Source organism: Labeo rohita, chromosome 23, assembly GCF_022985175.1.
Source record: "Labeo rohita strain BAU-BD-2019 chromosome 23, IGBB_LRoh.1.0, whole genome shotgun sequence".
Classification (NCBI taxonomy): domain Eukaryota; kingdom Metazoa; phylum Chordata; class Actinopteri; order Cypriniformes; family Cyprinidae; genus Labeo; species Labeo rohita.
Window position 1 is genome coordinate 11,927,405 of NC_066891.1, and position 26,208 is coordinate 11,953,612.

The 26,208-nt window shown below is 34.4% G+C and overlaps 1 protein-coding gene across 2 annotated transcripts; it reads left to right on the top strand.

The window, feature by feature from the left end:
- The first annotated feature begins 1,293 nt into the window (after positions 1-1,293).
- Positions 1,294-25,709, top strand: ctnnbip1 (catenin, beta interacting protein 1). Of its 2 annotated transcripts, none has more exons than XM_051096074.1 (4): positions 1,294-1,445; positions 9,933-10,050; positions 11,943-12,033; positions 25,178-25,709. In XM_051096074.1, exons 2-4 carry the CDS (start codon positions 9,955-9,957, stop codon positions 25,234-25,236), a joined length of 246 nt encoding a protein of 81 aa, XP_050952031.1. In that variant the 5' UTR covers positions 1,294-1,445; positions 9,933-9,954; the 3' UTR covers positions 25,237-25,709. The 2 variants fall into 2 exon arrangements, with proteins under 2 accessions (XP_050952031.1, XP_050952032.1); XM_051096075.1 differs by having other exon boundaries at positions 1,307-1,445; positions 9,936-10,050.
- The last annotated feature ends 499 nt before the right edge of the window (positions 25,710-26,208 follow it).

Below are 26,208 nucleotides of genomic sequence, written 5' to 3' on the forward strand. Positions count from 1 at the left end.
ATAATATAATATAATATAATATAATAATGATAAAGTATGAAATATTTTATTTTACTAGATTTATTTATTTATTTATTTATTTTATTGCTACTGATCTCTCGGTTTAATGCTTAGGTATTTTTTAGAATGTTATGTAGACTTTTTATTCCTCTTTTTATAATATATTAAAATGTTTCAGAATATGATATACTGATAAAGTATGAAACATTTTATTTTATTAAAAGAAATGATTAGATCAGTGTTTTTTTCACGTTTATTCTCAGAATGTTATGACTTTTCATTCCCCTTGATATAATATAATATAATATAACATAATATAATATAATGCTTAGGTACTTTTTAGAATGTTATGAAGACTTTTTATTAATCTTGTTATAATATATTAAAAATATTTAATTTAATATAATATAATGACAAAACAAGAAACATTTTATTTTAAAATAAGATTAGATTAGTGTTTTTTTTCTTTCTAAGAATAATATAATATAATGTAATATAATATAATGATGAAGTATGAAATATTTTATTTTACTAGATTTATTTATTTATTTATTTATTTATTTATTTATTTTATTGCTACTGATTATGTAGACTTTTTATTCCTCTTGTTATAATATATTAAAAATATTTCATAATGTAATATAATGATAAAGTGTAACATTTATAATATATTAAAAATATTTCATAATGTAATATAATGATAAAGTGCAAAACATTTTATTTTCTAAAAAAAAGATCTGTGTTTTTTTACATTTTTCTCAGAATGTTGATATTTCCACTTGTTATAATACAATACAAAAATATATAATATTATTATATTCTTGTTATAATATATTAAAAATATTTAATTTAATATAATATGACAAAACAAGAAACATTTTTTTTAAAATAAGATTAGATCAGTGGGTTTTTTGTACGTTTATTTTCAGAATAATATAATATAATATAATATAATAATGATAAAGTATGAAATATTTTATTTTATTAGATTTCTTTCTTTCTTTTATTGCTACTGATCTGTCGGTTTAATGCTTGGGTATTTTTTAGAATGTTATGCAGACTTTTTATTCCTCTTGTTATAATATATTACAAATATTTCATAAGTAATGACAAAGGATGTCTACTGTACATTCTCAGAATGTTATGACTTTCCATTCATCTTCTTATAATATATGTAATAAATATATGCCAAGCCCTCTCTGTGCTTGCTCACTGATCACTAGTTGGATATTGGCACGAGTGTACCGCAGCGTCACAGCGCCCTCTGATGGCGACGGTCACGTGTCGCACCGGCAGGAACTGATTCAGCAGCAGCGGCGCGTTTACGCTCTTGAGTCACTCCAGCGCTGCCGACTGTCGGGATGTGACCCCGGAACAGGACGCCTCCTTATACACAACACAGCTCTCAAATACAACAAAAACGACAGAATCCTGGACCAGGAGAGGTAAGACGTCAAAGCGGAGGTGTTTGAGGCAGCATATGAAAATTACGCCCCAAAACGAGGCGCGAATGCAAGCGGTTTGGCTGTTTTTCGGTTGCTAGCGAGCTAATGTGTGTGTATGTGAATGGGAATTGTGGGAACTTCATTCAGGGCTTTGTTACAGCCCCACTGTCCGATTTGCCTGTTAAAACACCCCCTGTATTTTACGCACACTAACTTTTCTCCATTAAACACCTCAGTCGTAGATAAAATACAGTCTGTTTTACTGACATTCTTCATTTTGAAGATAAATGAGAGATGTATGCGCGCGTTTTGTCACAGAAAGACAGAAGGGGACTGGAGTCATTTCAGTCCGCTTACTGAGTGCTGTACTAGTTCAGTATTAGATATATACTTTGCACGCTTAAAATGTTATTATAATCTCATTTGCATATTAATGACGTCGTTTATGAGCTTTACACTTTGTACTGTTTGCCTCAGTGCTTTTAGTGCTCTTTCAGCACATGAATCTGCTGCTGTGAATGCACAGATGTGGTTGCTTTAATCTGCTTTTAAAGAAAAAAAAAATTCTCACCTAATTCTATAAGTGCAGCACTTTTGTGGTGAGTTTTGTGTTTGCTTGCATCAATTTAATTTTTCTAGGTTTATCTGACTCAGTTCAGGAAGAATCTCAGTCACTCAGCCACATTATCATGTCTTAGTGGCAATGATAGTCTATTTTTAGTCTCTCCACACCCTAAACTCATTGTGAATACAGAATACATCTGTCTGGCTCACATTCGGCTATGAAACTGGCAGTCTGCCTGTAGTGGGCACTTGAACCGCGCTGGCCTTCGAGAGCTGACGGGACAGGGCAGGGCCAGCTACTTGTGAACTTGGAAGTGAAACGGTATTTTCTTCAGTCTTCGCATTCTCCTGAGGGATTCTGATTCTTTGAAACCACGAAAGACGGTTCTCCTCCTTTACGCCAGGGGGGGCAGGTGCAGTTCATGGACCGCTCAACCTCTGCGTCCCGAAGGGAGATCATCAGCTGCCTTTGAGCTACAAGCTTAGGCATGAACTCAGACCTCCTGCCAAGCCAAGCTTCATCACATTTTTTTTTTGTTGTTGTGGGGAGCCCAGCCCCCCTGGTGTCGCTTGGCATCCCCCAACTCCCTCTCTTTTCTGTCCGTCAGACACAACACAGGCTGGGTTTATGCCTTACAGGCCTGCTCCTACATGATCAAGGCCGGGATCCAGGCTTAAATCAGCCTCTGCAAATGTGGCTTCTTTCTGCGGCAATTAGCGGAATCCTTTTCGTGTTGCTTAAATTTTCAGTGGTCGGCTTTCTTTGACTTTGAAGAATTTTGCTTGCACACTATTAATGATCTCAATCCTTTTCTGGCAATATTACATTTTAATACATTAAAAAGTGTATATATGATTTAAAAATGTAAAACATAATAATTTTGGACAGTAAGATTTTTCATGTTTTTTTAAAGAAGTCTCTTCTGCTCACCAAGCCTGCATTTATTTGATCCAAAATACAGCAAAAGCAGTAATATTGTGAAATATTTTTACTATTTATAATAACTGGTTTCTATTTTAATATATTTTAAAATGCAATTTATTCCTGTGAACAAAGCTACATTTTCAGCATCGTTACTCCAGTTTTCAGTGTCACATGATCCTTCAGAAATCATTAATATGCTGATTTGCTGTTCAAGAAACATTTATTATTATCAGTATTTAAAACTGTGTTTTTTGGGGTGGGGGAAAGAAATTATAAAAATTATTTAGAAATAATTTTATTTAGCAAGGATGCTTTAAATTGATCAAGTGTCATTAAAGACATTTATAATGTAACAAAAGATTTCTATTTCAAATAAATGTTATTCTGAACTTTTTATACATCAAAGAAACCTGAAAAATTCTACTCATAATAAACGTTTTTTGAGCAGCAATTCAGAATATTAGAATGATTTCTGAAGGATCATGTGACTGGAGTAATGATGCTAAAAATTCAGCTTTGATATCACAGGAATAAATTACATTTTAAAATATGTTCAAATACAAAGCAGTTATTTTAAATATTTAAAAACATTTAAATATTTAAACATTTTTTGTTGTACTTTGGATCAAATAAATGCAGGCTTGGTGAGCAGAAGAAATGTTCTTTAAAAACATTAAAAAAAAAAATTGACTGGTACTGTATATTTTTGTATCTTTATATTTTAGTTTATAAATTTTTATTTTTATCCGGTTTAAATCTCAGACAGATTAGCCACACCTTATGAAGACATGCCTGACTTCCTGCTTTGAAATCCAATGTTTGAGCCCATTTTGTTCAAGTTTTCTTAAATCGTATTATGAGGAGAACTGTCTTGTCATCGTTTCATATAGCTGTATATCTCCAACAGCCGGTGCAGCAGTGATCCCAGAGGGAGCTTCCCACTGCAGTGGGTTTTGTATTGTGATTCATGACGAGCACTCTGGTGCATGACAACCATCTTGTGAAACACTTATACTTGATGGATTTGAATACCGAGACATTGCATTGACAAAATAAGCCTTAGAAAGCTCCAGTAATATTTAAGATCCTTCACACCCTGTCATAAAAAGTTAGTTGCGATTAAACTTATGGTGAAATAAATTAAGGTCACACTTATTTTTTTAAACTGTATGTGTGCGAAGCTAAAATTCCAAAGTATGATTCAAATTCAAATTATTTTTGTAATGACTTGTATTTAGTTTACAGGGATTGCATTGCTGGGTCATGCTTCATGCATTGCTAACAAGTCATGACCTAGTTATCAGTCATACCGGCTCTGGCTGCCTCATCTCTATTGTTGTCAAATACACCAACTATTGTTTCCACACTATAAATAGCTGTTTTACCATTAAATTTCCTGGCAAGTGATTCGAGCATATCCGTACTTGGAATTTATAGTTTCTAAACGTAATTACAACACATTTTCTGTCGAAATCACCTCTGTTTGTCTTTTATTTTGTTTTTGTTAGACAGGAAAGTAGGCAGAGAGAAGGGGAACAAAGTAAGGACAGTCAAACCAGCTTGTTGTTTGTTGTAGGTGGTTTCTGGTTGTAATTATAATCTGATTATAACCCACTGAATGCTGATTGGTCCATTTAGCTTTTGGTTATCTCAGTTTGGTCAAGGGTTGGTGGTTGAGAGAAATGATGGTGGCTGAATCACCATTCACTCAGACAAAACTTAAAATTCTTTTTATCCCTTTTAGTATTACTTTATTAGTTAAAGTAATACTAAAAGGGATAAAATTTATTACTCATTCAGTCCAGCTGCTCTTGAAGAGGAAGTGATGTTGTTTGGCAGGATGACATGCTCGCTGACAGAATTACTTGGGCGTACAATTAGTTTTGGGATTTGGTAGTTAGTTCCATCCTATAAGTCAATATCATGTGCTTCCCTTGGGGCAAAGGTTGTATAACATCCTGTGATCCATAGCGAAATCCACTGTGTCTTGGGAATTTGTTACACCATGGAAAACCATTTGTGCTAATTATGTTTTAGATGACGATTGGTTAACCTTCCAACTGCAAATACAGTAGGTGGTTTGTTTATTCTCATTTTGAGGGCATCTTTTCTTGATGAGCTTTAGTTCTTTAGTTTAGTTCTTTATGGTTTAGATCTGGTCAACACATGGATTTTGATTGCTTTTCATACATTACACGGCTTAAAAAATATGTGGAGACCCAAACAACACGTCTTAATTTCTAAACCATGTGCATTTTTAAAGTTGGAGTTGGTCCTCTGTAACATCTTCCACTCTTCTCGGAAGGCTTTTCTCTAGATGTTGGAACACGACTGCAGGGATTTGCTCCCCTTCCAACACAAGCATCAGTGATGTCTGCCTTACTGCTTTTTGCATGCTAAATAGATGAGAAGTGCTCATTTTCGGATGTTTCTTACTGAGCTAATGCGAAAGATGTTTCTTGAGTTGAAGACTCATTCTGATGCATGATTTCTGTCACATGTTCAAACAATTGAGGAATCTTTCTCTGCAAGCTGTTTGTGAGGATTCAAATGACTTGATGAGTCTATAAATAGAACTGCTATCTGGATTGTGGATCTCCTTCCAGAGCTTCTGCACCTTCCCTACATGGATAGTGGCAGGAGTCACTGATAAACTGATCTTTTGCCGTATCGTTGCTTTGGCTCAGTGTTATGACCTTGCAGCAGTGAGACAGCACCCAGTGACCAAACCAAAACTGAAACACTTTGGCTTTGTCTGCTTTTAAAACAGGCGCTCTGTGTTGTGATTTGAATTAAGCTCCAATTAAATTGTGGGGAACCAAATGACACTAACTTGAGCCTCAGTGCAGCCTGGGTCATGACCGAACCAGAGGATGGGTGGTCTATATTTAGCCCATTGCCACATGATTTGACATCTTCCACCGTGAAATCAGGAAAAGTCTAAAATGACATCTGGTGGCAATGACACTGATTAGATTAGTGTTTTTTTTTTTTTCATAGAATCTTTCTGAGAAAAAAATTGTTTCAGGTAACATGCTGTGTGAAATTTGTATAGCTCTATTGAAACCTGGTTACAAATCCTATAGGATTTAAAACAGAATAAATATAGGAATTGTACAGTATATTTTATTTATTTATGGTTTTTTTTTTAGATTTATTTTTGGCATTTTTACGCCTTTATTTGAATAGGACAAGTGTAGATGGACAGGAAGCGAAGTGGAAGAGAGAGAAGGGGGTGGGATCGGGAAAGGTCCATGAGGCGGGATTCGAACTCGGGTCGCCCGCAGCGCAATGGTGCTATATGTCGACGCGCTAACCACAAGCAAGGCTATTGGCGTTGACACATTTTATTTAATTAATTTTTAAAAATGTATTATATTATAGTTAGTTATATAGTTTTGAGATATATATATATATATATATATATATATATATATATATATATATATATATATATATATATATATATATATATATATTTATATTTATATATTTATATATTTATATATTTATTTATTTATTTATATTTTAAGGTTTATTAAAAATACCATAATTGCATTGTTTAACATTTTGTTTTATACTTGGGGTAAATAATTTAAATTTGGGAACGCCTGACTAAAGCTTGTAAAATTTTTAGATTGCATCTAATTTTATGACTGGAATCACGGAATCCAGTCATAAAAATGGAATTTACTGTACAATGTGGAATGTCACGGAATTCGCTAAATTTTTGATGTATAAATCAAAACTAGGGCAGTACAATTAACAAGTGTCTGTGAATATTAGGGCACAAAAATACTATTTAAATATGAATCCTGCATGTTCTGTGTGTCTCTGTGTGAATGAATGGCACAGATGCGCAGTTTCGTTTACTGCACACATACTGAAGTGCGTGAGAAGCTCACAGTGTTTTCAGCCTCTGCTTTCTCAATATGTGAGTACATGAACACGTAAACATAATCTCCAGAGCTGCTCTGAGAATTGCTTCATGAGCATTTTACTGTTTCTCGTGAGAAAAACTACATGTACACTCAGAAACTTAAAGGTCTTTACAACAACCCGTCAAAATAAAAGTTTGGTTTAATTTCAAGAAACTGTGACAGAAATATATTACTCAATGTAATAATAGTACAACTACTACTGCTAAAATTATTGAACATTATTTTTAGGGAATGTTTACCAGAAAAATTGTTTTGCTTTCCAGAAAAAAAAAAAAATTCTGAACATAAGTAAATAAATAAAATAATAATATATTATTATTAAAAAAAATAATAATAGAATTTAAGTTTTTTTTTTTTTGTTTAGTAAAATCAACTAATTAGAGATGCTTTTGATTGTTAAAATTGAGTGAAACCATTCAAATGAAATCCAGTTAATGGAAAACAGAATTTGGTAAAAAATAAAAATTTTTGAGAAAAAAATATTTCGTAGGGCTTTAGATTATTTTTGTAAATCTTTTAATAAATTGCTGTTAAATTTTGTGTTTTTCATGATATCAATTAATTAGGCATGATTTTTGATTAATATTTCTTAATTTAACCATTAAAACACGGTCTAGAAAATTTAAAAATCGGGAAAAAACGGAAATCCAGAAAAATTTAATCTGAAAATTATAAAATCTGAATTTAGAAGAAAAAGAAAAGAATTTGAGAAATGGATTTTATTGATCCAGAACAATATAGGTCCATAATATTGATTATTTGCCATAAAACAATTAACATCTATAAGTAGGTATTTATAAAGCTGGATTTTTAATGTTGTGCTTCCATAACCTCCTCTTTTCCAAATTACATTTTCCTAAATGTAGAAATGTATATTTTGAAGTCATCTTGTGCTGTGGGATGGCTTGTCTTATCCATCTGCAATATAAAAAAATGTGACTCTGGACCACAAAACCAGGCAATAGCCAAACATGCATTGTATGGGTCAAAATGATCTATTTTTCTTTTATGCCAAAAATCATTAGCATATTAAGTAAAGTAAAAATCACGTTCCATGAAGATATTTTGTAAATTTCCTACTGTAAATATATCAAAACTTAATTTTTGATTAGTAATATGCACTGCTAAGAACTTCAGTTGGACAAATTTAAAGGCGATTTTCTCAATACTTAGGTGTTTTTTTGTTTTTTTTTTTGCACCCTCAGATTCCAGATATTCAGATATTTGATTTAATGTAATGTATATTTAATGTATTAATTGTCCTATCCTAACAAACCATACATCATTGGAAAGCTTTCAGATGATTTATAAATCAGTTTCAAAACATTTACCCATATGACTGGTTTTGTGATTGAGGGTTGCATATATTTTTTTTTGTGTCATTGTGTGTTGTCATTCTATGATTAAACTCAAAGGTGTAGTTAATTTAATTTATGTTAGACACAATTATGGGTCTAACACAAACTATAAAAATGTAAATGATTTTAACAATGATTTGCTTTATTTTTGCACACTGTCATCCACATATTTTATGAAATCTGCAGACTTGCTCAAACAAAACACCTGCTCCAGAGCCGCGGTGTGCTACACATCTAAAGCCCTGAAAGATTATGGAGCATTTTTTAGACATTCATACCCACAGTCTTAGAAGGATGAAGTAAGTGCGTTGTTATGCGTTGGCTTTCCATGGATGTTTGCGGCAAAGCTGAGCTGCAGTGAGTCTGCCTGCTGTCTGGCCTGTCTCGTCTCCAGCAGGAAGGACAGTCATGATCAAAAGCGAGAGAGGGAGAGCGAGCCGTCTCCCCCCTGAAGGTGTGCCTGGTGTCACAGAGCTGCCGAGCTGACGCTCCGGTCCCTCTTGTGTCTTTCATCTGCGAGCACTCCTCATCCCCCCACGGCTGCCAGCGAGACGCAGCAGAATAAAGTGCATGGTTTATTGAATACGAAGCCCTTTTGATGCCACGGCCCTTTGGTGACTGATGAGTCTGTGACTGTAGAGGAAATCTGGGTTAGTTATTTTGCCAGTGTCGCCCGTTTCTATATCACTTTGTCTTAAACGCTTTCCGGCTTACGTTAAGTGCCTTCAGAAATTTAAGCTGTTAACATGCCAGATTGGCCATGCGGAGGTACTGTCGTTCTTAAAGTCAAGGCCAGACAAACGCATCCGTCGTCAAATGAAGGTTTGAACCAGCTTTTCAATTAAATATAGGCTAACCCCACATCAAACAAGCTGTCAACATGTATTAGAGGCTCTTTGTGAAGATAAGAGGGCGTGAGACATCACAGGCTGGGTGTCGCCAAAGGATTCACTCTGACACATTCACTAAACCCAGAGAATACATTTGATGCCATTCATTTTGCTCCTTTCTGTGGGTGATGTACTTCCTCCCCACATCTGTTTTTTTCCTGCACGAGTTGCATTATTGCACTGATTATGGATTAGATGATATTACTGCAGTTTGTTTCTTTGTTTGTCATGATGCTGTTTTCTGGAACAGAACATTTGAGGCATCAGATCAGTTTTGCAAATTTACCGTGTTATTGCTTTCTTTTGTGATTATGTTCTTTTTTTCTCCTTAAGGTCCTTAAAAATGTTTCACATGGAGTGTAAGTTTGAAAATAGGTCATTAGGAAGTGAGCAAGATGAGGGAAAGCTGGGAGCACGGATAGATCTGCCATTAAATATGCATGAGGGCCATTTATGATGCTGTCAACCTGCTTCATGATCTGAAGTGTGTTCAGACTTCACACACTGTCATTCTGCTTAATTAGACGCTTTCTGCATTCAGCAAAGGTTACGATGGGTTTCATTTTTTTTTTTAAGCCAAATGTGTTGCCTGATTGCTGAAGGGGTTTTCTTTAGTATAACATTGTTTAGTTTATATAAACGCAATTGAAATGTTCACTGCAGTTCAGTTTAGGTCTGATTCACATTTCTCATAGATCATATTTTTTGCATGAAACCCAAGTAGGAATGCATTCAACTCACAAGTTCTGAAAATAAAATTTGGGGTATAAATAATTGAATGCTCTCTTGCTCTGTGTGTGGTTGCTCAGCAGTGCGTCAGGAGCAGGGGGGATGAACCGAGAGGAAGCCCCTGGCAAGTCTCCTGAGGAGATGTACATCCAGCAGAAGGTGCGGGTGCTGCTCATGCTCAAGAAAATGGGATCAAATGTAAGTGTCAGACCACTGAGAATAAGACGTCTTCTGATGTGCTTTAAAGATGACTTAAAATAGCGTTCACTTTTAACATAACAGATGTGACACATTTTGGAGTGTTCTGTGAGAAATAATATGAGCAGGACATGAATTTTTCTGTCAGGATTAAATTAGATGTCATTGGTTTATATTATGTTCTCCCAGCTGCACAACCTTGGTTACATTTTATTGAAAGATTGACTATTAAAACACTTTTTCTTTAGAATAACCGGCATTTTTTTTTTAAAATTTAATAATAATGTCTGTTGTCTTGAATTTGGTGACAATTTAACAATTTCTTTGTTCTGTCAAATTGATCTAGCGTTTGACAGTGGCATTTTAAAGAGATAGTTTACCTAAAAATGAAAATTCTGTCATTAAGTACTCCCCCTCATGTTGTTCCAAACCTGTAAGACCTTTGTTCATCTTCAGAACACCAATTAAGATATTTTTGATGAAATCTGTGAACAACTGATATGTTTAAGGCCCAGAAAGGTGGTAAGGACATCATTAAAATAGTCTATGTGACATCAGTGGTTCAACCGTAATTTTATGAAGCTACTAGAATACTTTTTATGCGCAAAGAAAACAAAAATACCAACCTTATTCAGTAATTTCTTCTCTTCTGTTTCAGTCTTTGATGCATGTTCACAAAAGTACCACTACATGTGTGTGTATTCAGGGCTCCAGACTAATATTAGAGAGCATTGGCAAAAGCGCCACTAAGTTCAACAGATGGTGGCGCCAGGAGCACATTTGTAGCGCTAGGGGCTGGTGTGTGGGAATATTAAAAATATAGATCATTTAATCATATTACTTTTGTTTTGCAGTAATAAGTACAGTCACTAATGCTCATTTCTTGTTTATTTCATGTACAGATTTGACAATAAAGCACTAAGTGAGTTGGGAAGCATACAAAATTTAATTTATTAATAACAGTAATGTGCAAAATCTAATTTTTATATAGAAAATGTGTACATTCTACTCTTATGAAATGTACCATTATTCTTCTATAGTATTATATGGAACTGAACAACAACTTATGTGTATGTAAAAATTATGTGTGTGTTAATCGCATTTTGAAGAAAAGTTCATTTTTTAAGGCACCTTGTGAATTTTCTTTCTTCATACAAAAAAAGTGTAAAATTCTGTTCAGGGCTCAGGCAAGTTTGTTTGCATTGCAGTCCGAGCTGATAAACAGCCCACGCCGTGCAGCTCAGCGTAGCGTGGTTTTGTTATGCTTTTGTTTATGCATTTGCCATTTGTGCAGCACTTATGAGTTGAACAACCTGGTGGTGCGACCACTTACAAAATTTAATTGAACCATCAGGAAAAAATGGTCTCAAAATGCAAGCATTTGTTCATGGTCTGGCGCCCTGGTATTCAGCTGCTTGTAAATAAGGTGCAGTGTGTCCGGGTTCTACGTCAGCGGCACCACACGCATACGTTGCGATACTCTCATGAACACGCGTCGAAGACTGACATGGAAGAGAAGAAACTGTTGAATGAAGTCGCTATTTTTGTTTTCTTGGCACACAAAAAGTATTCTCATAGTTTCATAAAATTTGGTTGAACCACTGATGTCTCTATTTTAGACTATTTTAATGAGGTCCTTACCACTTTTCTGGGCCTTGAATGTGGTAGTTGTGATGCTGTCTATGCAGGGTCAGAAAGCTCTCGTATTTCATCAAAAATATTTGAATTTGTGTTCTAAAGATGAACGAAGGTCTTGAAAGTTTGGAACAACATAATTAATGATGGAATTTTCATTTTAGAATGAACTATCCCTGAAGTGATTCTGGACACTGGCATGGATTTTCATTGCCAAATGTGAAGTTATTTTTTTTTTTTTGTCCCCACCCTTACAGCTGACACCAAACGAGGAAGCGTTTCTGCGGAATTATGCAGGCGTGGTGCACAGTCAGATGAGTCAGTTGCCACAGCACCCTATTGACCAGGGTAAGTCAACATTTACAGCCTGAACACCACAGGCCAAACCTCCACCCTTTACCACGAACACTCTTACTCACTGAGGTACTGGTTCTTATCAAACTGGACATTGAAAGATTAGAAGGATTATTGTCTTTATTGGTTGTTTAATTTATAATAGGAAGTGGTGTTGTGCATGATAGGGCAAGTCGACTCTAAATCATGTATAAATTGTATTTGAACTTGTGACAAAGGTGAAATAGGAATTTTGTAAATAACAACTACCATGTGTTAAGCAACTGACATAGTTATGTACATGTTTTTTTGTGGGGGCAAATTTTTATAAAATGATTAGCTTATTTAAACAATGTAAAAAATGTGTACATAAACAATGTTTAAATATTTTAATAATATTTGTAGAGAGAAAATATGTATAATGTGTACAGTGGTGGCCAAAATTATTAGAACACTAGTATTTTCACCAGGTAAAAAATGGTTTTAAGTCAGTTATTTCTATCTTTTGCTGTAATGTGTCAGTAGGAAATATCAGTTTACATTTCCAAACCTTCATTTTGCCATTAATTGTAATAATCCAGTGAGATTTTTGTTTGCACAAGGAGTCTGACAACAGCCAGTGCTCCACATAGAGATCTGATCCAGTCTGTCTGGAATGACGTGAAGAAACAGAACAAACTGAGACAGACTAAATCCAGAAGAACTGTGACAATGTCTCCAAGATGCATCAAGAGACCTACCTGCAAAGCTACCTGAAAAACTATGCACCTAGGTCAAAAGCTGCTTGAAATATTAAGGATAGTCACACCAAATGTTGATTATAATTTAGTTAATAAAAGCTATTTGATAAAGAAAATCTATTTATGACAATATTTTTGAGAGCATCCTCATTTTACAGTGCCTAAAACTTTGAACAGTACTGTAACTTTGCAGGTAGGTTTCTTGAAGCATCTTGGAGACGTTGCCACAGTTCTTCTGGATTTAGCTTTTCACAGTTTGTTCTGTTTCCTCATGTCATTCCAGACAGACTGAATAATGGCGAGATCAGATCTCTGTGTGGAGCACTGGCTGTTGTCAGACTCCTTGTGAAAAAAAAAAAAATCTCACTGGATTATTAGTTAATGGCAAAATGAAAGTTTAGAAATGTTAACTAATATTTCCTACTAACAGTCAAAGATAGAAACAACTGATTTAAAACCATTTTTAGCTGGTGAAAATACTAGTGTTCTAATAATTTTGGCCACCACTGTATATACATGGGGAAAAAAAACATTGCAGTATTTCATTGTTCTGTAGCTTGCTCCACAGGAGGGCGCTAGCACAACATAAATGTTTCAGGTAGGCAGTTTAAATGCTGCATGCTGTATATTGTAGGGCAATTTCCTTTTTAACCGAGATTATCAACTGATCTATAGGTTTAAAGTGAAATAACTTCACTTAGTTGCACTATATGCCATAGTACGAATTAAACTGTAATGCTTAGTCTTACTAAGATGCATTAACTGAGGACCTTGTTACCAAAATCACTTGCTCCAAGAAATGTGTTTTTTTTTTAATGTTGTGAATAACTCTAGGTGTATCGAAGAATTGAGCACACATTTTGTTTTCATTAAACATGCATATGAGCCGGGTTGTTAGGCAAGGAAACCAATGCTGTGCTCTTTTTGGAAGGATCTTCATAAATAATGCAGTAGCGGAAGAAAGATGGATGTAGATGTCATTGTGTGCTGTACTTCAGGGATTTTTCTAGCTCAAATTACTTTTTGTGCAGAGCTTTCTGTGTTTGCTCCTACATTAGAAAATATTCCATTGCTGATGAGCCAACATTTTGATGAGTGATTTTTAAGATGTTGTGATGTTTCTAGAATAAGAAATGTAAATGGCAGCCCTTAGATGAAAGCGATCAGTAGACGCTTTTGGTCTCCTGCAGTATAATGAGGTTGAGATGAAAGGGAGAGCACACTTAATGAACAACACACGATGAAGTACAATAACCTTTATTTAATGCACAGAAAGATGTTTGAGCAGTATCAGCAAGATTAGTCTATTGCTATTAGGAGAAACTGTGACATCTCATTCTCTGGCGTACAATCTGTTTCAACTCTTAAATAAAGCATGTGCTAAAAAGGTGAATTGGAGAATGTGTTTAGTAGTACTCACTTATTTTAGTTCAAATTAAACAGATAATGTAGTATCACTACATGGCTATCTGAGGATTTAGCTAATGTAATATTGGTGCAAATGGATGGCATTTCAGATCTACACATGCTAATGCTTTCCTTCGCACATCAGGCAAAATAGTGCCGCATCTCAGGAGGCTATACCGCAGTTGGATGAATTATTTACGTATCAAGCTGTCTCAGAGGGCTGCCTGTGTTTGCGTCCAACACCTTGGAAAATGAGTCACCCGGTGACTAGTATATCTGCAGATATGGCTATTTTTGTTTCTCATAATGCTTACGAAAAAAAAGAACATGCTTTATATTTAAAAGCATGAATGATCTGTAGGCCTCTCAGATTTCTAGTGTAAATTAAAAGGCTGCTGTCTGTATACTTAACAGGAACCATCTAATGAAAAGAGTTCATTTGTGTTGGGCACATTTGTGTGTAGAATAGACTCGGACCACTGACCTCAATGGTTATTGTTCTCACATGTGAATAAACACAGTTGTGTTGAACTTTTTTTTCTTTCTCTATTTTTTGGGAAAGAAATGTGTGCAAATCTGTATGTTTACTCCTTCAGAAGCTCCAAACCTGCCACTTGCCCTGTTTACTTGTCTACGGATTAAACAAATTTGCATTCAGGACCATCTAATTGGCTAATTAGCATAGACGCATATTCTAAATTTTGTAATGCAATTTTAATCAAATCTAAAGCCTTGAAGTTTAGAGGATGAAACTGGATAGTGGTGTCTGGGGGAGGGCGGTGGGCGTAAGAGAACTTTGAGAGTTCAGGCAGCTCAAAGCTACATGCCATGCCAAGCGAACTCATTAAAGGGATAGTTCACCCAAAAATGAAAATTCGGTCATTAAGTACTCACCCTCATGTCGTTCCAAACCTTTAAGACCTTCGTTGATCTTCAGAACACAAATGAAGATATTTTTGATAAAATCTGAGAGCTTTCTGACCCTGACAACAATGCAACTACCACATTCAAGGCCCGGAAAGGTAGTAAGGACATTGTAAAAATAGTCCGTGTGACATCAGTGGTTCAACCGTAATGGTATGAAGCTATGAGAATACTTTGTGTGTGCAAAGAAAACAAAAATAACAGCTTTATTCAACAGTTTCTTCTCTTCTGTGTGAGTCTTCAACACAAGAGTATTATGACACATGCATGTGGTGCTGCTGACGCAGAAGTTAGTGCAGAGCAACAATTAATCACATCCAAAATAAAAGTTTTTTTGTGTACACAATATATGTGTGTGTACTATTATATATGTATACATATATAATAGTACACACACATATATTATATATAATAGTACACACACATATATAAAAAAAAACTTTTATTTTGGATGAATCATGATTAATCGTTGCTCAGCACTAATTTTATTATTTATGTGTAATATGATTTAAATTATTTTTACATTTTATTCTTAAAATATAATAATAATATTTTTTTAAAAAATAGTGTAAAAACATAAGTTATATAAATAACAGGCATTTGTGATGCTTTTTTTTAAAATCCAGCGCTTAATATAATATATTTTTTATTTATATTTTTAAGGTTTATTAAAATGTAATGAGACTTTTTTTTTTTTTTTTTTTTTTTTTTTTTTTTGCAAAGATGTTGTAAACTGCACTATATTTTTAAAAATACTGTTTTATACTCAGGATAAATAATTTAGGTCACAAACTGTTAAAAAAAAATCTGTAAAATTTACTATATATAAAAAAGTGGCAGCTGTTTGTAAAAATTTGATTGTAAAAATATGGTAGCAATGTTTTAGGTTTTCAGATTTAACTTAAATTTACATTTAAAAACTGTTTCATTACCTGATGTAATGTTAATATATCAACCTTTTAAAATACTGAAATCTGTTTAGTACCTTTGTAATACACTGATAACCACCAAAAGCAGGTAGTGAGAAAGTCACATAATGAACCATAGTTCATCACTAGCAGCTTTTCCACAAGTGTATAAATATATATATATATATATATATATATATATATATATATAGAAGGTGTTATTCACACAAATGCTAAACACTATCATGGTAACACGTGATACTGAAATGCAATAAGCATCAATTTAACAACATTAGATGTAACATACAACCCTAACTGAACATAAACTGGTAAGAAAAAAACTAAGAGGAACATATTTCAATGAAAAAGCATCAAATGTGAAATGTAACACAGGGAATTATGGAAAGGTCCATTTTCATTGTTTTCAATGTAAATTATATGTTCTTTTTCACTTCCAAAAACTGTATTTTACCATAAAATTACATTAGTTTTTCAGTTTTCCATATATGTGACCCTGGACCACAAAACTTAAGTCGCTGGGGTATATTTGTAGCAGCAGCCAAAAATACATTGCATGGGTCAAAATTATTGATTTTTCTTTTATGCCAAAAATCATTAGGAAATTAAGTAAAGATCATGTTCCATGAAGATGGAAAAATTCCTACTGTAAATATATCAAAACTTTTAGTTTAGTTTAGTAATATGCGTTAAGAACTTTATTTGGACAACTTTATAGGCAATTTCTCAATACTAAGATTTTTTGCAGCCTCAGATTCCAGATTTTCAAACAGTTGTATCTCAGTCAAATATTGTTCTATCATTGTTCAAACCATACATCAGTGGAAAGATTATTTATTCAGCTTTCAGATGTATAAATCTCAATTTGGAAAAAAATGACCCTTATGACTGGTTTTGTGGTGCAGGGTGACATATAGTAAGGAAACTCACCGTTAACCAATTAATAATTGTAATTTTTTACCAGTTTTAACTGTTAAAATCACAAAATTTGAGTTGTAGCATTAGTAGAAATAATAATAAAAAGAAGTGTGAGTGGCAGGCCAGTCTGTGACTGAACTCTGATCCTCATTATTGGCTGAAAGCCGACAATGAGGCTGTGAGAGAGCCTGCCGCCCCTTTTGTGCAGGCCTTGGGGACCGAACAACAGAGCAAGTACAGTAGACAGTTTCCATGGCGATGGAATGGGTGGCAAACACGGGGTGGACAAGGGCTTGGTGGTGGTGTGTGAATGAGGAAGGGAGAGGAACAGGCCTCATTAGGGGACCCTCAGTCAAACCCGATTGTTAATTACAGACGGACGGTGTGAGAACATCGCACTTGCTCGTTTGACAGCGTTTGAAAAGATGCTGCTCTTTTACGTCCCCCATACAAGCTTTTATTGTCTTTGTTGTGTAAGTGCCTGCCCTTTTAAAGAGTTCAAAGCTATGCATTCGTTAGTTATGTATTATCCATCTTTTAGACTGACACAGCCGAGTCAACAGTCTTTTGTCTTGTGTCTGCCGGTATAATCCTCAGACAGTATAATCCCAGAATACACTTCATCAGTGGACCGATATGACACAGAGAGCACATTTAAGACCCTTCATCATTAAACCAGTGACTCTTTGCCTAAAAACACAAAAATTTTTCATAGTGTGCACAAACTACAAACCATTTTTTACTTCTCTAAATAGACCTCATGATGGCTTGAATGAATTACTTTTGCTACATGGCTCAAATTAATACAGTAAGTGTAAAAAAACAAGTTACATGATTAATTTCCTCTCTGGCGCTGTTTTTTTTAAGCCTAGCCCAAATATGTCCAGTTTTTGTGTATCTGCAATCGTTTTGTTTGCCAGCTGTGAACAGTGTGTTTTTTAGGTGGTCCACTGGCGCAGCATAATACTGCAGTCGATGTTATTAAACCGCCCTGTCGCCGTCCTGCTGTTCACGTCGTTATCCTCTTCTCCTGGAGCAGATTGTGACCCGTTTCTAATTGCAGTAGTAATGGTCTTAAAGTCTCTTTCCCCCGATAAGCAAATTAATGAGGCACAGAGCCTGCTTTAAGGAAATTTCACTGGCATGTGGAGCAGAAAGTAACACTGAGTGTCTGATATTTGAGATATTTAATTTATTTACAATATGAATGTGTTTTAAACTTATTTAATGTGTGTGTAATATCGTGAGTCATATTTTGGCTGGGTGAAGTCTTTTGTAGATGTAAAAATGTCTTGTGTGATGCACACAGAAGGGTGTGGGGGTGTATGTGTGGTTGTGTGTCAATCCCACACACGCTCACAGCTCGTGATCCATCACTGCTGGCCATGTTTTAACCACACTTCCTGAAATGGCCTACTAATACCATATCTGCTATCTCAACTCCTCAGCCGTGATCTGCACGCAATTATCTTTTTAAGTGTGCGCTGTTAAAAGTGTGCCCCGTCTGGTCCGTTATTACAGTATATTATAGCTATTATCAGATGATTTGTATGCGTGGGTTAAACAGTCTGTTTTACTATAGCTGTTAAACAGGGAACTTTTTTACATTTTCCTATAACCATACTAGGGATTTTGAATTAAAGGTGTACTTGGTCATTTAAAGTCAGTGTTTAATGCCATAGTAAAAATAGATCTTTTAGAATTTAAAAAAAAAATTTATTTAGATTTTCTTCAGTCAATTTTCAGTCTTTTTTTCCCTTTCCTTATTTTAGTCTCAGGGTTTTTTTTATTTTTAGTATTATTTTCTCCCATTTAGAGGCAACTCTCACAAAATAAAACAGCTTTTATTACATTATATTATATTATATTATATTATATTATATTATATTATATTATATTAATGGTATCCATTTAATATCTTTTTAATTACATGTAATATGGTTTACATAATTATCTTTACATGTTACTTCTAAAATAATAATAATAATAATAATAATAGAAAAATTATAGAAAGTATGTAAAAAGAGAAATTAGATACATTGTAAAAAAACAAAAACACAAAAAAAAGTGCTTAAAAATATCTATTTTTATTTATATTTTAAGGCTTAATAAAATGAAATAAGAAAAGTAAAATCTGACATATTCAACATCTGAAGATGTTGTAAAATGGACAGTATTTTTAAGCATTTTTTTATAGGATAAATATTTTAGGTCACAGGTTTGGGAACCCATATCATAATACTATTATTATTAATGTCAGTGTTTAATGTCTTTGTAGAAATAGATCTCTATATTTTTAAATTTTTTAATTTAGTTTTTTTTTTTTTAATTTGTAGTGTATTTCAGTTCACTTTTTTTCCCCTTTCTTTATATTATACTATATTATATTATATTACATTATATTAACTTTATTAATAGTATCCATTTAATATTATTTGATTTTATATGCTTATATACTATTACTGATATACACAATCATCTTAACGTTACCTCTGAAATAATAATATTAATAATAATATAAATTTTTCATAAATTGTTCATAATAATAGAAAATTTTCATAAATTGTTTAAAAATAGAAATTATATACATTTATATAAATAAATTTTATAAAATTATATAAATAAAAAATTCTGTGCTTAAAAAAATGTTGTTGTTTTTTTGTTTGTTTTTTGTTTTAGATTTTAAGGCTTATTAAAATGTGCTAAAAATAAAATCTGACATTCAACATGCAAAGATGTTGTAAAATGCACTGTATTTTTAAACATTTTGTTTTACACTTGGGATATATAATTTGTGTCATAGGTTTGGGGAACCATATAATAATAATAATAATAATACTATTTGTACCATATAATAATATTAATGCTATTGCAGAAATAGATATTTATATATATTTTTTATTTTTAATTAATTAATTAATTTTATTATTTTATTTTATTTTAGTGTCTTCTGTTGTCTTTTTTCCCTTTATTCTTTTTTTTCTCCCTTGGGAAAAAAACAACTCGCACCAGCTGAAATAAAACTGCTTTTATTATTATATTATATTATATTATATTATACATTTACTGTGAGTGATTAAAAAATCTGTTCTTATTTCTTTGTGTACTTTTTTTTTTTTTTTTTCTTTTTTTTTTTTAGTAAGGTAAAAATAACTGATTGCACATTTCTGGCACGTTCATTGAATTAGAGGAAATTGTACATGTAAAGATCTCCCCTTCGCAATTAAAACTGCTGTCTCTTTAGTATCATAGACCACAGGTGTTTTGCAATGATTATGGATTACGATGAGTGTATGGTTTTTAGAAGTTGAACAGGGCAGTATTTAAGAGCGGCAGTGATACAAGGAGGCAGACAGCTGCTGTTTGTTCATAGGTGTTTGCTGCCGGCCGGATTGTGATGCAATCTGATTCTGAGCTGTTGCTAGGCGACGGCTCATGAGGGCTCTGACGTCTACGGCGCGTTTGGCTTGTGCTCCTCTGACACAGCGTGCGTCGCAGGGAGTGGCTCCACCATAACGAAGACGGCCGGAAGATGGAAAGGGACATTTTCGTACATGCTCTCTCCATCCTCCCTTCCGCTTAACGCACATTCAGTTAAACTGTGAGGATTTCGAGAGTGGTTATAAAGCCTCGTCCTTGTCTTTGTCCCCTCCCTACCATGATCGGGCCGTTACGCAAGCATTATGCAACCCTAAGATGATACAGGATCAAAGACATGCTGTTGATGGTTTAGTAGCCACAGTCTCATTTTCTTTAGTTTGGTTTTCTTTGGGTTTGCGTCATGTTTACTGTCTGTACAGTCTTTACTATTTTATTTGGGTGTATTTTTTTATGCCTATTTCAGCTTGTTGTGCAGAGATATTTCCTAAAAAGTATAAAAATACAACTCTGTGACATTTTTTATTTTATTCTGCTGCAGACTGAAATTAGACCCATTTTTAGTAGAATCAGACGGCATTCAGCTTGTGAACAGGGTGTGAACCTTCACTGTTTTCAGTAAGGTGCTAACACTCTTGTTTGAAGCTCTCTATGTGAATGTTTCTGTTTTGTTTCTGTTCCTGTCTACTTAAAGGGAGAGTTCATCAAAAAATTTTAATTGTCATTAATTAGTCACCCTCATGTCAATCCAAACCCGTAAGACGTTTGTTCATCTTGAGAAGACAAGTTAAGATATTTTTGATGAAATTCGAGAGCTTTCTGACCCTGCATAGGCAGCAACGCAACTGACATTTCATCAAAAATATCTTCATCTGTTCTGAAGATGAATGAAGGTCTAATGGGTTTGGAATGACATGAGGGTGAGTAATTAATGACAGAATTGTATTTTTTGAGTGAACTGTCCCTTTAATAAGATTGTTAATAAGAATATTGTCGTTTGAGTGTTGACGTTAGAGGCCGTTACTGTTAAAAGATCAGCCTTTTATTTATTTATTTGATCCAAAAATCCCGAATTATTATTATTTTTTGTTTTAAAAAATAGAAATTTGATTGAGGGCAAAAAGAAACATAATAATGCTAAGATGTATATATATATATATGAAGAAATTGTTTTGTTTGTATTGTTTTGGTAATATTATTTTAATCATTTTTTGTAGATTATTTTAAACATTTTGTATTATATCTTCATTTTCAGTGCAGTCTCAGACTTAACAATTGTGTTAGACAGATCTCCCTAAATATGGACTATTCAGATTCCTTTTTATATTAATATTCAACTGTCCAACAAAATGCCAAAATTATAATGGATTTTCCTTGATTTGGAAGTTTCTTGTTTTGTTTTTTTTTTTTTTTTGTTTTTGTTTTTTTTTTTTTTTTTTTTTTTTTTTTTTTATTCTTGACCTTTACTGCATTTGATTGTAATTTGAGAGGTTTGTGGTTTTCGGTGCAGTACTTTTCTAGGGCCCTGTGAAATCCATTTAATTTTTTCTCCATATTCTTTTTTTGTTGTTGTTGTTGTTGTTGTTGTTGTTGTTGTTCCAAATTCATTTTTTCCATTTTTATTTTTCTAGATTCCGTTTTTTCCGTTGTAATTTTTCTAGACTGTTTAATTGGTAAAATTAAATTTTTATTAATCAAAAAGCATATCTAATGAACTGAAATCATGAAACTTACAATATGTAACAGCAATTTTTTTTTTTCTTCTCAAATTTTATTTTATTTTTACCAAATTCTATTTTTGTTAATGTTCTGGATTCAGTTTAAAAGTTTCAATAAATTTTAATAATCATAAGCATCTCCAATTAATTGATTGAGTGTATTTACATTTTTCTGCTAAATAAATTCTGGGAAATTATTTTTCGGGCAAAAATTGAAAGTGTTATTATAATTAAAATATGAAAATTTAAATTATGGGTAATAATTCCGCATTATGTCCATGTTTTCCACATCGCGAAAATCATAGGGCCCTACTTTTTGTATTTTTTTTTTTATTTATTTTTTATTTTTTTAGTACAGACAAGTTTTGGATAAAATATCCTAATATTGCAACACTCCACAGGAATGTCTAAGTAAAGAGCATCATCAAAATACACTGGCCTTCAGTGAAGTACAAAGGGCAGCTTTGATGTTGAGTGCGTCTTTTGCGTTTTGACAGTTAGACAGAGTATCTTAAAGTTCTGGAGGATTTAACTGGTCATTTTATGTAGAGGAAGTGGGGTGTTTGATTTTGTGAGTTGGAGTACATGAAAGGCAGAGGAAATTAACATGCCGACGTTCTGCTCTCTGCTTATCAAGCTTTGACCGGGACAGTCAAAACACTACTTTACTTCAAACCAGTTTAGAATAAAAATTCGCTCTAGAACTAAAGATTGCCAAACACATAAGACATCAGGCTACATCACCTAAACACATCAGCATTTTCTATGCAGCAATTCCTCTATGACCTTCACAATAATCCAGCCAGAACTCAAGGTTTTTTGCTGTTTATGTTGTGTTTACACATTTGTGGTATTGTTATTAATCCGTGTTCATCATGGTTCAGCTGGACCTACAAATCCTGTTTACCTGGTTTGCAGGGGTTTGTTTTCCTTCCCCTGGCGGGATCGTTAATTCAGGATTGGAATTGATTAACACCTTCCCTCTGCTGAGAATCTGCCCCGAACCTGACTGAAATCACAAACGCCCGCAGACTTCCCGCAGTCCTCTGGTGACATTTTCACGTCTTTAGAGGACATCTCTCACAGTGTTTGTTTTCAGATATGGACACTAGTAGATTTGGTTTATAGAGGCGTTCAGATGCATTTCTTATCAGTGAGGCACAGAACACCCTAAGCAGTGGTTGCTACTGCGGGTGTTGTGTCTCATGCCACATGCTACAAAAAGCAGATGCTGATTTGACCATGTGTTTGTGAACAAACTTTAGGGCTATAGGTGTCTGCTCTGTATTTATTATTAATATGATCTTGTTAGTCTCTTATGAATGGATTCATTATGATAGACTGTGAACAACCATCTCCACAGTTCTCCAGGTCAGAGATTAGGGCAGAAGGAGTATCAATTTGTAAAATATTGATTTGAGGGGTCAGCAGGGTCAGTGATGTTTAAACAAATCGCTCATCTTTACAACAGACTTTAGATACCTTGGCATTGTTTGAAATAGCACACTGCTAGCTTATTGTATGGACTGACCGACATGCTATTTAAAAATAATAATAATATGTATGCCTCCATTCAGAACACTGCCCTATATTATTATTGTTTATTTTATTTACCCCTAGTTTTACTGTAATTTTTCCAACTGGAGTGTTTGTAAGGCAGACGCTCGTAAGGCATTGTCTGAGTTTAATTACACACCACGCAGCCTCAATGTTTGCTCTTCAGCCATTATAATAATGTTTGGAGCCATTAGACAGGCTCACATAATTTGCTCTGTTCTGAAGATTACATTTTCCTTACCTAATAAAGTTGTTAAGGATAACAGCCTGGAGAGTGGCTATATTTATTTTTGTACGTGCAGTGTTGCAGTACAAATAGTCTTGAAATAATTAATCTCATCAGAGCATGAGTTATTTCATTTTTGAGAATGTCTTTATGTAGAATGCTTTGTGCATATGGTCAGTTGGGCGACTATTGTGCATTCGTGGCAAACACAGTTCGCGTCATTCGTGTCACCTGGCGCAAATTCACCTTTAATCGTGTCTTTGCATTGTAAGTACATACTGTTAAATATGTGTTTGGTGTGAACACACCATAATTCATTCAAGTCCCCAAAAAGGCTGGTCGTCCACATAAGACAAATGCACGAGAAGACAGGATAATGCAGAGACTCTCAGTGGGGAATGGGTTCAGCACTGCAGCTGGAATTGCTTGCCAGTTCAGTGCTGAACAGGGTAAGAATCTGTCTCGGGACGTTTAAGAGAAGTCAAATTGAAAGTGTAAAGCCTCTCATCAGCAGAAAGGATCAAAAAGCTGAGTTCAACTGCCGAGGAGGATGTTGTGTGGAGAGAGTAGAACTGGTCCAAAGTTCACTTTAGTGATGAGAGCAAGTTTAATTTATTTGGGTCTGATTGTAAACATTTTGTTTGACGTCAAACTGAGGAAAGACTGATATTGTGATACTGATTCGGAGGAAGTGTCATGGTTTGGGGGATGTTTTCTGTAGCAGGAGTTGGGCCTCTTGTACATGGAAGGGTGAATGCAAATGTTCATCAGAACCTCCTTCAGCAAAATGCAGTTCATTCCATGCAAGCATTTCCCAATCAGCCTGCAATTTTCATGCAAGACAGTGTCCCCGTCATTTCAAAACCGGTTAAGCAGTTTATTGAAGCTCAGAACTTTGAAATAATGAAATGCCCGGCTCATAGTCCTGACCTAAACCTGACTGAAAATCTCTGGAAAATCCTTGGCAAAGTTATGGCTAAGAAACACACTACAGTCAACGAAGAGAGTGGAAGAAGTCAAGATCACACCTGCACAGTGCAAGAAACTACTGATGTTATGCGGCCGCAGATGTGCTGAAGTCATTCAAAGCGAGGGCCTCTACACTTCCTATTAATTTCTGACAGTTGTAACCCTCCGAAATTTTAGTTGTAGTCATCTTTTGTTCTACAGTGGTTATTGCGATTTTAATTTTGATCACTGTGTTTTCCACAAAATAAAGGTTTTTGTTGAAATGCCTTGGATATATATATATTTTTTTATCCTCACTATATAGCATATAATCTGTGAATCTGTCCGATGCTAATCGAAATTATATCACTGGTTTTTATCATATCACTAATTTTGATTGTTTTGTCCTTTTCCCAGGAGCTGAGGATGTGGTGATGGCCTTCTCAAGATCAGAGACAGAGGACAGGAGACAGTGACCTCTCGCCATGCCGAGTCACTACAGCTGAACACAACACAACACTGTTGACGGATGGAGAGGGCGGAGCCTGAGACGAGAGAGGGGCGGGGCTCTGCTGCATGCCAGTTGCCCCACTTCCCTTCTCTTCCCCATTCCCCTCTTCTTCCTCACACTAACTGTTACACTATCAGGCCCTGCGGCCGCACTACCTGACGACTTACAGCAAACGAGTCAGAAAGAGTCCTGGCGGGTAAATATTTCGTTTTTGGGGTTTTAAGTTTAGTTTGTTCATCATCCTTCCGTAAGTGGCGTTTTATATTTGTTCCCACGAGAGACTTAATGGACCAAGAGCTTCATTTGTCTGGTCAAACTACGAAAGAATATAAATCGCCTTATGGGTTATGTTATTACAAACGATTACTTTTTTGTTTTCCGTGTATGTAGTTTCTTTTTATTGTCCACAGGATTGTGCAGGTAGACGTTTTTTTTTTTCCGTTTGTTTGTTTACTTTAATATTTTCAGGGTTTTGGATTGTTTGGTAGTCGTTCGCATCAAAAATTCATCAAAATAACATTAATGTTGTTGTGGAGGATACCGAATTGTCAAAACGGACGAGGCCCGTACACAAGCACACACTCACAGAACGTTGTACACAAATGATGTTTCATGATCTCTTTTTTCGATGTTTGGATTAATGTGAAATTTCATAGGCTTTTTTGTACAGAACGTGAGAAAAAAGTAGAAAAGTGAACGAGTTGTGCCAACTGTGTTTTTATGTAAAATATTTCTAAAGGTATCTAATGAATGTCTTAGGTCCTTATTTATTTTTTCAATGTCTTAAAATGTAGACAAATACAGACCCCTTTTAAACCTCAATTCTGATTTGTAACCACGTTTTAATACAAATGATTTTAGAAACGGTAATAACGACAAATTTACATGGAAAGCCTCAGCCTTAAGCGTTAACAGGACGTGCCATACTCAGATGCGA

Coding starts and splice junctions, on each gene's coding strand:
- ctnnbip1 (XM_051096074.1), top strand. CDS start 9,955: ATGAACCGAGAGGAAGCCCCTGGCAAGTCTCCTGAGGAGATGTACATC. Junction 10,051..11,942: donor TCAAGAAAATGGGATCAAAT/GTAAGTGTCAGA, acceptor CCACCCTTACAG/CTGACACCAAACGAGGAAGC. Junction 12,034..25,177: donor ACAGCACCCTATTGACCAGG/GTAAGTCAACAT, acceptor TCCTTTTCCCAG/GAGCTGAGGATGTGGTGATG.